We start from the raw sequence: 12734 nt of genomic DNA, 5'->3' as shown, positions 1-12734 counted from the left end.
TGTGGGAAAGTCTTTAGCTATGAGTAACCTTAGATGTAAAGCTATCGGGGTTATCCTTTTTTTTTTGGAGAAAATTTGGTAGTTTATGTCTTTCCAGGTTGTCTTTCATCTAACAACAAATTTATTGGCAGAAAGTTATTTATGAAATTCCCTTATTATTCTTAAATATGTATAGAATCTGTGGTGATGCTTCTCTTTTTAATTCCTGATATTGGCAATTTGTTTCTCCTTCCTTTTTTTTCTCAACTAGTCTGAATAGAGTTATCCATTGTACTTATTTTGCAAAACAGCCTTTGGTTTCATTGATTTTTCCTCTTTTTTTTCCTGTTTTCAGTATCAGTCTTCTTTTATCTTCACTATTTTCTTCCTTCTGCTGCTTTGAGTTTAATTCACACTTCCTTTTTTTTTATTTGAGATCTTTCTTTTCTATAAGCATTTTGATGCTATCTGCTTCCCCCTAAGCACTGTTTTAGCTATATCTCAAAAGCTTTGATGTGTTTTGTTTTCATTTTCATCCAACTCAGAATATTTCCTAATTTCCTTTCTGATTTTGTCTTTGACCCATGGCTTATTCAGAAATGTGTTCGTTAGTTTCCAAATATTTGAGAATATTTCAAGTATCTTCCTGTTTTTAAATTTTAGTTTAATTTTATAATGAAGAACATACTTTATATGATTACAGTTCTTTTAGTTTTGTGTTTATTTTATGGCCAGAATATGTACTTGTGCACTTGAAAACACGTATTCTGCTCTTGCTGGGTGTAATGTCAATTAGGTCAAGTTGATTGATAGTGTTCAGTTTCTCTAGCTTTTTGCCTTTTAAAAAATCAATTCCTGAGAGAGGAATGTTGAGGTTGTCGACTGAAATTGTGGCTTTGTCTATTTCTCTTTTAAGTCTTACTAGTTTTTGCTCAGTATATGTTGAAGTTCTGTTCTTAGTTGCATATACAGTTTGGAATGATATGTCTTGATTAATTGTTCCCTTTAGCATCATATAATGTCCTCTTTATCCCTCGCGATTTTTCATCTTCCAAAGTCTACTAGGTCTGATATTAGTAAATCTATTTCACTTTTGTTATTAGTGTTTTTATGCTATATATTTTAACATCCTCTTACTTTTAATTTATCTATTTCTCTATATTTAAAGTGTCTCTCTCATTGACAGTCTATAGTTAGGTCTTGGTTTTTCACCCAGTTTTATAATCTTGGCCTTTTCATTGAGGTGTTTAGACTGTTTACATTTAATTATTGATATGCTTGCATTTAAATTTACAGTCTTATCCTCATCATAACTGTTTAACTTACTAATTTGTCTTCCTTGACTTTAACTTATTTTTACCATTGTAACTCTTTAACTTGTTCTTTATAATTCTCTTTAATTACCTAAAAAATACACATTTTGCAAACAAACAAAAACCTTAAAGACTCAGGAAAGCATAAAGAATACAATTAGAATTATCCACAGCCCTTTAACATTGAGATTAAACGTTGACATTTTAATATACCCACACACAAAATACGTTCATACAGTACATACTTCTTTGTAACCTATTATAACGCTTTCATATGCCATTTTTTTTACTGCTGAATATTTCATACTATGGCTGATTTACTATTAATTAATTGTATCTTATTATTGGATATTTTGATTTTCCCAAAGTTTTGCCATTATAGAATGTACATTATTTTCTGTATATATCCTATTTCCTTTGTCTTTTGGCTTCTGTCATTTTGGTTGTCAGCATTATTGTTGCCCCCTGTGAAAGTAATGTGTCTACTTTTCTCTGGCTACTTTTGAGATTTTATTTTATTTTCCAGCCCTTGCAGTATGACATGCTTACATGTAGCCTTCTTTGTAAGTATCTTTTTTGGAGTTCGTATAATTTCTTGAATCTGTGGCTTGATATCTTTCATCAATTTTTTACCATTCTCAGCTACTTTTCTTCAGATATTCCTGTTTGTCTTCTAGGACTTTAATCACATGTATGTCAGACTTTTCACCATATACAATATGTCTTCTATGGCCTTTTTTTATTTCCCATGCCTTTTTATCTCTCCTTTAATCTGGATGTTTACTGACCCATTTTATCTTTATTAATATTCTCTTTTGCTGCATCTGAAATTCTGTTAAACAAACAAAGACTCTTAAATACAGGGAACAAACTGGTGGTTGCCAGAAAGGAAGTGGGTGGGGAAATGAGTAAAATAGATAAAGAGGATTAAGAAGTATAGACTTCTAGTTATAAAATAAATAAGTCATGAAGATAAGCCCATGTATTGAATTTTTAATTCAGTTCTTTTTTATTTTTCCATTATATAATCACCATTTGATTCTTGAAAAGAAAAGAAAAAGTTTAAATCCCTTTCTCATTACACCAGTGTGTGGGTTGTTTATGGATCTCCTTCTGTTGTCTGGATTTTTTTACTCTTTGTTTCCAGTCATTTGTTTCTGTATCCTAGGAGTTTTTTATTGAGTGGTAGACATTGTATATGAAAAAATACAGAAGCTCTGGATGATTATTTCTTCCAGAGAGGATTTCATTTCTGATAGGTAGAAGGGAGTGTAGTCAAATCAAGGTTGATCTATTTCTGCTTTGCCCCTATTCATGGAAAGTATCTCTAGGGCCTCAGCTGAAGGTTTGTGTTGTTTACTAGACCCTTCAACCCTAGTAAGCTCTGAAATCCAGCTTCTGGCCCCAATTACCTGCAGGATGGATGAAATTTCTGCTCACCTCCTTAGCCTCCCAGCTCCTGCTCTCAACCTACACATGTGCAACTTTGGGGTTAACATATATTTCAAGGAGAAACTGCATGCAGAATTATAGGTTTACTTCTCTGAGTTTCGTCCTCTCTGAGATCTCAGTCCCTTGGCTATTGGCAACTTCATGTTCCAGCCTCTGGCTCAATGAGACTATCACAGGCCCTAGACCTCTGCTTCCTACATGGCTTTTCTTCCTCTCACATTTAAGTGGCAGATTCCCTGAAAGGGGAAAAAAGTGAATTTTCCTCTTCTTCAATTTCACATCCTTTCAAATCCTGACCAGTTTCATCTTTTTCTGATGCCACAAATAAAGTGTGGCCTCTCAAAGACATCCAGACCCAAATCCCCAGAACCTGTGAATGTGTTATATTGAATAACAAAAGGGAATTAAAGTTAGAGATAGAATTAAGGTTTCTAATCAACAGACTTTAACATAGGAAAATTATCATAGATTATTCAGGTAGGCCCAATCTAATCACATGAGCTTTTAAAAACAGAAGAGAGGGGCACCTGGGTGGTGCAGTTGGTTGAGTGTCCGATGCTTGGTTTTGGCTCAGGTTATGATCTCAGGGTCATGAGATCAAGCCCCAAGTAGGGGTCCACATTCAGCAGGGAGTCTGCTTGGGATTTCTCTCTCTCTCTCCCTCTGCCCCTCCCACTCATGCCCTCTCTCTCTGTCTCTCTCTAAAATAAATAAATCTTTTAAAAAATAAATAAATAAAAAGAGAAACAGAAGATGGAGGCAAAAAGAGAGATGCAACATGAGAAAGACAACATGCAACATGACAAAGAGAGATGCAACATGACAAAGAAGATGGAGTAAGGGTGCAATGAGCCAAGGAATGTGGTAGCCTGGGAAATGCCCCTTTGTTTACAGCCAGCAGGAAAACTGGCACCTCAGTCCTACAGCCAAGGAATTGAATACTCCGGTCAATCTGAATGAGCAGGAAGCTGGTTCTCTCCTACAACGTCCAGGAAAGAGCACAGCCTGCCAACATCTTGACTTTTTTTTTTTAGTTTATTTATTTATTTTAGAGAGGGAGAGAGGGTGGGGTGGGGGAGGGGCAGAGAGAGTCTTAAGCAGACTCAGCTTTGAGCATGGAGCACAATGCAGGGCCTGATCCCATTACCCTGAGATCATGACCTGAGCCAAAACCACGAGTCTGTCGCCCAACCGACTGTACCACTCAGGCACCCCAACACTTTGATTTTAATCCATGAGGCCCATACCAGACTTCTGACCTGGAGAACTGTAAGATTATACATTTGTGTTCTTTAAGCCACTAGCTTTGTGGCAATTTATAATGGCAGCATATAAGACGATTACACAATTGTTCTCTATTTTTTTCCTAGCTTTTATAATTTCCCAGGTCAAGGATTAGTCACCCATAGCTTGATGTATCCATCAGAGTTCAGTCACAGAAGCAGAACTTGTGTGCATAATGGGATAAAGATTTTGTTATAGGAATCAGATGTGACATAGTTGTGGAAGGAGCTGGGAAAGTAAAAGCCTAGGAAGGAAGTTGGAGGATCAGAGAAAAAGTCACCAACCCCTCAATTTGAGAAGCAAAGCACAACCACCTGCCAAATGGCTGCAGAGTGATGGCTTATGGGAAGGCCTGGAGGAAGCCAGGCTTCTGTATAACTACCACCTCTGTGGGTTCACCACCAAGTGTCTGGTAGTGACATTGGAGCCACTGTTGGTCAACAGGGTCTTCCATCAAGAAGAAGAGCTGCATCCAGAACAGAGGAAAGGGAGAACATGCTAGAGCTATCAGCACTTCTGTGTTTGTCTGTAACTGCCTCTAACCACAAGGAACTTCAAAGGTTAAAAACTGCTTCACTTCCATATTCCAAATCTTGCATAAATTTTTTTTTGTCCAACTCTAACTCAGATCCATAGAGGGAAGGGGATTCTGGAAAAGGGGTTTCAGTTTCATCAAGCTGACGCAGTACTGGTGACCACAGTCCACGCTTTGTCAATTTGGCACCCATACATATCGCTTTTAACCATATTTTAAAATCCTCCAAATAAAAACAATAGCAAAATGCTTCCACCTAACATGCTGCATGCTAACCTTTGTGGGCTTCCTCCCCAAAACCCAGTATCTCAATCTAACTATAAGAAAAGCATCAAATAAATCTCAGTTGACAGACATTCTACAAAATACCTGACCAGTACTCCTCAAACCGTCAAGGCCATCAAAAACAAGGAAAGTCCAAGGAACTATCAGAGCCAAGAGGAACCTAAGGAGACACAACATATATGTAATCTCCTACATGCGATTCTGAAACAGAAAAGGACATTAAGTAAAAACAAAGGACATTTGAATAAAGTATGGGCTTAGGTGAATGGTAATGTATCAAAACTGGTTCTTTCATTATGATAAATATGCCATGCCAGTGTAAAATATTAATAATAGGAGAAACTCAGTGTGGAGTACAGCATTCTTCAGAGATACTATGGGTTGTGTTCCAGACCACTACAATAAAGTGAATTATCACAATTAAGCAGGTCAAATGAATTTTTTGGTTTCCCAGTGCATATAAAAGTTATGTGTATACTATTCTTTAGTCTATTAAATGTGCAATAACATTATGTCTAAAAAGCAATATACATATGTTAATTTAAAAATACTTTATTACTAAAAAATTCTAATTATCATCTGAGCTTTCAGCAAGTAGTTATGTTTTTGCTGGTGGAGGGTCTTAACTCCATGTTGTTAGCCACTGACTGATCAGGGTGGTGGTGGCTGAGGGCTGGGGTGGCCGTGGCAGTTTCTTAAAAGAAGACAATGAAGTTTGCCGCATCGAGTGACTCTTCCTTTCACGAATGCTTTCTCTGCAGCAGGCGATGCTGTTTGATAACATTTTACCCACAATAGAACTTCTTTCAAAATTGGAGTCAGTCCCTCCAAAACCTGCCACTGCTTTATCAACTAAGTTTATGGAATATTCTAAATCCTTTGTGTCATTTCAACCATCTTCACAGCATCTTCACCAGGAGTAGATTCCATCTCAAGGAACCACCTTCTTTGTTCCTCCATAAGAAGCAACTCTTCAGCCGTTCAAGTTTGGTCATGAGATGGCAGCAATGCGGTCCCATCTCCAGGCGCCACGTCTGATTCTAGTTCTCTTGCTGTTTCCACCACATCTGCTGTTACTTCCTCCACTCAAGTCCTGATCCCCTCAAAGTCCTCCATGAGGGTAACAATCAACTTCTTCCAAACTCCTGTTCATGTTGATATTCTGACCTCTTACCATGAATTGTGAATGTCCTTACTGGCATCTAGAAGGGTGAATTTTTTGAGAATCGTTTCCATTTACTTTGCCCAGATCCATCAGAGGAGTCACTGTCTATGGCAGCTCTAGCCTTATGAAATGTGTTTCTTAAATAACAAGATTTGAAAGTCTTAATTACTCCTTGATCCATGAGCTGCAGAATGGATGTTGCATTAGCAGTTCATGAGAACAAGGTGAATCTTGTACATCTTCATCAGAGCTCTTGGGTGCATTGGCAATGAGCAGTACTATTTTGAAAAGAATCTTCTTCTCTGAGAAGTAGGTTGCAGCAGTGGGTTTAAAATATTCAGTAAACCATGTTGTGAACAGATGTGCTGTCATCCAGGCTTTATCCCATTTACAGAACACAAGCAGAGTAGATTTAGCATAATTTTGAAGGGCCCTAGAATTTTCAGAATGGTAAATGAGCATTGGCTCCAGCTTAAGGTCACCAGCTGCATTAGCCCCTAACGAGAGAGTCAGCCTGTCCTTGGAAGTTTTGAAGCCAGGCACTGACTTCTTCTCTCTATCTGTGAAAGTCCTAGATGGCATCTTCTTCCAAAAGAAGGCTGTTTTGTTTACACAGAAAATCTGTTGTTTAGCATAGCCACCATCTTGGGTAATTTTAGCTGGATCTTCTGGAGAACTCGCTGCAGCTTCTCCACCAGCACTGGCTACTTCCCCTTGCACTTTGATGTTATGGAGATGACTTCTCTCCCTAGACTTCATGAACCCACCTCTGCTAGCTTCAGACTTTTCTTTCCCAGCTTCCCCACCTCTCTCAGCCTTCACAGAATTGAAGAGAATTAGGATCTTGCTCTGGATCAGGCTTTGGCTTAAGGGAATGTTGTAGCTGGTTTGATCTTCTATCCAGACCACTCAGACTTTCTCCATCTCAGCAATATGGCTGTTTCATTTTTTTACCAGGCTTGTGTTCACCGGAGCAGCACTTAATTTCCTTCACGAACTTTTCCTTTGCATTCACAACTTGGCTAACTGGTTGGCACAAGAGGTGCAGCTTTCTGCCGATCTGGGCTTTCAACATGCCTTCCTCACTAAGTGTAATCATTTCGAACTTTTGACTTGAAGTTGACCATGCAACTCCTCCCTTTCACTTGAACACTTTGAAGCCATCGTAGGATTATTAATTGGCCTAATTTCAATATCACTGTGTCCCAGGGAACAGGAAGGCCCAAGGAAAAGGAGATAGATGGGGGAACAGGTGCTCAGTGAAGTAATCATAACATCAGAACACATGCAACATTTAAGAATTAAGTTTGTCGTCTTATATGAATGGGGTTCATGATGTCCCAAAACAATTACAATAGTAACATCAAAGATCACTGATCACAGATCACCATCACCAATATAATAGTAATGAAAAAGTTTGAAATATTGCGAGAATTAACCAAAATGTGACATGGAGACATGAAGTGAGCAAATGCTGTTGGAAAAGTAGCAAGGTTAGACTTCCTCGATGAAAAGTTGCCACAAACCTGCAATTTGTAAAATCCACAATATCTGCAAAGCACAACAAAACAAAATGCAATCAAATGAGGTATGCCCATATGTGGGAACTTTGTATTATCTTTGCAATTTTTCTATAAATGTAAAGCTATCCTAAAATAAAACTTTATTTCAAAAATAGGATATAAAGATTTATTCATTTGGGGGTGATGTTCTTTTCTCTAAACGATAATTCCCCTTTGATATCCTGTAACTTAAATACAAAGATCCATGGCTAACCACTATTAATACCTCTTATGTTAGCTAACAGCGGAATGGGAAGGCGGGCAGGGGGTGGAGATGAAAGAAAAGAAGTCTTTAATACCTAAATAAATATGCTGTATTCATACAAAAGATTTTTTTTATTTATTTTGAGAGAAAGAGGCAGGGAGGGGCAGAGGCAGAGGGAGAGAATCTTTTTTTTTTTTTTTTAAGATTTTATTTATGTATTTGTCAGAGAGAGAGAGCACAAGCAGAGGGAGCAGCAGAGGGAGCAGCAGAGGGAGAGGGAGAAGCAGACTCCCCACTGAGCAGGGAGCCCAATGCAGGACTCAATCCCAGGACCCTGGGATTATGACCTGAGCCGAAAGCAGACATTAACCGACTGAGCCACCCAGGCATCCCGGGAGAGAGAGAATCTTAAGCAGACTCCACGCCCAGTGCATGAGCCCGACGCAGGACTTCCATCTCATGACCCTGAGATCATGACCTGAGCTGAAATCAAGAGTCAGACGCTCAACTGACTGAGCCACCCAGATGGCCCTGTATTCATACTAAAGTAAGGAAGAAACACTCATAAGTGTCCAGTGGTCATAGCTGGTATTTATGACTTCCTTCTTCCACGAGCCAGTCTCCATTCCTGTTGCTCTCATCAGTAAACACTTCAGCTGGGATGCTTTGCCTGAGGGGGTGACCCTTCCTGTTTCTGTTCCAGTGCTCTTTTGCTGTGCAACGGACCACCCCAAAACCCAGTGGCTTAAAACAACAGTGATTTATTATTTCTCATGATTTGGGGGGCCAAGGGTTCACGCAGGTCTTCACTAAGTGGTCCTACTGCACATGGCATCATCTAGCCATTACTCAGCCACATGCAGAGGGCCACTGAGCTGCACCAGAAGGATCAAAAAGGCTTTGCTCGTAGATTTGGAGATTTTTTTTTAATTTTATTTTATTATGTTTATCACCATAACATCACTAGTTTTCGATGTAGTGTTCCATGATTCATTGTTTGCGTATAACACCCAATGCTCCGTTCAATACGTGCCCTCCTTAATACGCATCACCTGACTAACCCATCCCCCAACCCCCCTCCCCTCTAGAACCCTCAGTTTGTTTCTCAGAGTCCATAGTCTCTCATGGTTCATCTCCCCCTCCGACTTCCCCCCCTTCATTTTTCCCTTCCTGCTATCTTTTTCTTTTTTTTAACATGTAATGTATTATTTGTTTCAGAGGTACAGGTCTGTGATTCAACAGTCCTTACACAATTCACAGCGCTCACCATAGCACATAATTTGGAGATTTTGAGCCTCAGTGATCTCTCCTTTCGCTTGTGACGAGCTTTGGCTTCCTCACAGCATGGTAGTTTCAGGGTAGTTGAACTTAAAAGACAACTGGCATTTAAAAGAGATGAAACAGAAACCACCAAACCTCTTAAGGCATGGCTCAGAAGTCCCACAATGCCCCTTCTGCTATATTTGGCTCTCAAAGCTAGCCGCGAGGCCAGCCCAGATGAAAGGGGAAGGGAAGTACACTCTCCCTCTTGCTAAGAGGAACAGCAAAGAATGTGTGCCCATCTGCAATCCACTAAACTGGTCGTGGAAATTTCCTCTAAGGTAAATTCCCAGAATTGGCACTGTGACCTCAAGGGTGTTCATTTTAAAAAATTTGACACATGTCCAGATGGCCCTCCATTCAGTTTTACCAGTCTGCATTCTCATTAGTGGTGTTTACCAATCAACTTCTCTGTGCCTTCACCAACACTGGGTGTCATTACCCTTTTGAGCCTTTACCAGTTTAAAGAAGGGTAAAGTCTGATTGTTGTAGGGTTTTGTTTTTTGGGTTTTTTTCCGCATGTGTGAATACATTGACACTGAGCATTTTGCATGTGTTTATTGGCCATGTCTAGATGTTCTTTTTTTGAATTGCCTAATCTTGTACTTTGCCCATTCTTTTCTTCAGCTATTCTTGGTTTGAGTGTTGATGTTGGTCTGAAATCTGGGTTATTAAAGTTGAACCGACCTCAGGCAACCCTACTGGGTTTTTAAATATTATGAATTACTCTTGCCCAAAATAATCTATCTTCATTTCCATTCGTTTATTCTTTATTTCCCTGGATCATCACCATTTTCAGTCCTTTTCTTTTCTTAGATTCACAACATTAGAACTGCAGATCACCTCGGTTTTCAGTTGAGGCTATTGACACAAAAGAAGAAAGGGTCTTGTCCAGAGATTCTGAAGGTGGGTGGGGGGGGCCTCCTCAGTTTGGACCCATAGGACCAGCCTTTCAGCTTCTGGCCAAAATGACACCAACAATGCATTTAGCCCCTTTACCTAAAGGTTTGTGTCCTTAGGTCTGGCACTAAGAAATTCAGTCTATCTATAACTTCTGCCTGGGTCCTAAATTCTCCCTGCCTCTAACTGGCTCTACCTCTTGCTATGTGGCATTTGATAAATTAGGTTCACTTTGGGGCCTTGGATTCTCCAATTAAGCAAGAGCATTGAACTTTTTTTTTTTTTTAAGTTTTGATTTATTTTGAGAGAAAGCACGAGCAGAGACAGAGGGAGAGAGAGACTCTCAAGCAGCCTCCACACCAGCTCAGAGCCTGATGCGGGGCTCGATCTCACGACCCTGAGATCATGACCTGAGCCGAAACCAAGAGTTGGATGCTCAACCAACTGAGCCACCCAGGCGCCCCAGGAGCATTGAACTTCTGCTAGATGACTCTAAGACATACTTTTTCCATTGAAGTCTGTTATTTAAGAGGGACATTTATAGAGTATGCATTAGGGGAAAGCAGCATAGATGGAAGGCAAACCCTTTAAGAAATTGGCTTCAGCCTAAGAGGTCTATTTTTGAAGGGAACTTAATCAAAACTTTTTTAAAATAGTTTTTAATTATAGGTTTGAAACTTTGTGTTATTTGTAATACCTTTTTAGAAGCATGAAAATAGCATTTCTCTCTGTACCAACTTTGTGCTTTTCCATTTGGTAAACACTGATTTTATTTCTCTCCGTGCCTGTAGGAGTAAACCAAGCCAACTCAGCACTTCCTGTTTACCTCCTGGTTATACATATCATAGATGGCGACAAACCTGATTCCTGAAATAAGCTCCCTTGGTTGACTTCTGCATTTTCTGGTGAGGCAACCAGCCTGTCAATACTTGAACAATGAGTTTGGCTATCAAAGGCTTGTTCTGACATTACCCCTCCAAACTGTGGGTGGAAAGGAGAATCACTTAATGTAATGGTAGGGATAACATAATAGTAGGATTTACAGTTAAATGGGGGCATCACACAGTACCTTTCACTGGAGAGTATCAAAACAGTTTCAACTTTTAAGCTTGGAACATGTGACATGAGCGAACACAAAGATAGCAAATAAGCGGGTTTCCTCTGGAAAGTCTCAGTGCTCGAAATATCTATTTTTTAAGGAAGAAAATTGAGTTTTATGTGTATTGAGTGACTAAAGTGTAAGCTTAGAAATATTTTATGTTTCCATCACAGTTTATTCTGCTTCGCATAAATCAGCAGAGCCAACCATAATTTACCATTTACTAGGGCTTTCTCAGTTGTTTTACACTCACGTCAGACACACCTTCGTACAAGTCCCTCTGGGTCAATAGTTTAGAAATTCTGCCTCTTCCATCCCCTTCTCCTCTCAACACTTATGGAAATATATGCTAATTGGAACAGAAGCAGCCTACCCAGCTAATAGGGTTAGACCACTCTTAACACAAGATTAATGAGATAGAAGTTTAAGGAAAAAACAACATTTCTCAAGCAGTAAGGGTGTAGATGCCAAGTAAAAGCCAACACCCCTTCTGGATCAGTCAGACCCCAAGCTTTGTTTGCCCTTGACTTAGTGGAAGAGGAAATCTTGTCCATCCGTCCCTGCCGTGCCCTCTGTTGCCACCCTCTGACTCAGCATAGCAGGCTCTCCCACCTTCCCTGAGACCTCGGCTCAGCAGTCACCGTGGTGGAAAACAAGACCACAGACTCGAGATGTAGAGTGAGACCCCACACAGTGCTTACTGGGCAGACACGCCGCCGAAAGGACTGAGGAGGCACGAGCATACCACAGGGGGCCCCCTGTATTCGTGGCTGCTTTTGTAGGTGTGTGATCGACGTGCATAAAAGAGGGCATTCAGAGACAACGGATATTTAAAGTCACAGATACTGGCAAGAAGTTGTTTGTAAAATGTTCTACATCCCCACTGTGTGACTGAACCATGGGTCAGCAAACATTGAAATACCTTTCAAGCCCAATCAGGGGCTTAGAGAACAGTATTTGCTAAGAGGAAGAAAAGCCTAAGTATCTTATCAATTTGCCAAGACTGTAATTGACATAGTGTGTGATGAATCTATATTACTGGGGACGAGGGGTTGGTTTCCTCTAGATTTCCACCTCTTCCAGGGTCCAAAGCGTGGCACACGCTCAGCTCTTTCTACACGCCCTAAATTCTTCCATTACTTACCAATCACACTGGAAACAAATTTTGCATGTTTCAAAAGTGATGTTCTTTCACTTTAGTTTCTAAATATTCTCCACCGGCATTCAGGCTCCTTGGAGAAATAGAGGATTCAGGACTGCGGCAGGGAAAGTTGCGTGGGACATCTCTGAGCCCAGAACATCCTAATTCAACAGAAAATGAGAAATTGCTCCTGAACTATGGGAGCATGTCAGAAATGGGAGCTTGAAGAGGCTCTCACTTGCCAGATCTGGGACAATTTGTCCAAATAAATAATGATAGTAAGGGGTTATCACCCATAGAATAAAATAAATATCCTTGAGTCCATACAATATAAATAAGTAAAACAAAAAATACAGGAGAAAGCAAAAGCTCTTCTGCTGTAGAATGCCAACTAATAAATATAGTTGGAATCATGGCATTAAAAGATCATCAACAGGGGAGAAAGGGGTGGATATTTACATAGTCTCAAATTATCTCCCCACAAATTACTCATT

At 39.8% G+C, this 12734-nt stretch overlaps 1 protein-coding gene across 1 annotated transcript in view; it reads left to right on the top strand.

The window, feature by feature from the left end:
• Positions 1-12508, top strand: part of LOC102728218 (transcription initiation protein SPT3 homolog) — a 118065-nt gene extending 105557 nt beyond the window's left edge. The window contains exon 6 of the mRNA XM_081828367.1: positions 10792-12508. Coding sequence (XP_081684493.1) covers positions 10792-10797 — 6 coding nt within the window. The 3' untranslated portion in view covers positions 10798-12508. The remainder of the gene's footprint in view (positions 1-10791) is intronic.
• The last annotated feature ends 226 nt before the right edge of the window (positions 12509-12734 follow it).

The sequence above is a fragment of the Leptonychotes weddellii genome, chromosome 8 (assembly GCF_054177405.1).
Source record: "Leptonychotes weddellii isolate Sample4059 chromosome 8, ASM5417740v2, whole genome shotgun sequence".
Classification (NCBI taxonomy): Eukaryota; Metazoa; Chordata; class Mammalia; order Carnivora; family Phocidae; genus Leptonychotes; species Leptonychotes weddellii.
Note: the sequence above shows the minus strand (reverse complement) of the source record. Positions and strands in the feature narration are given on the sequence as shown.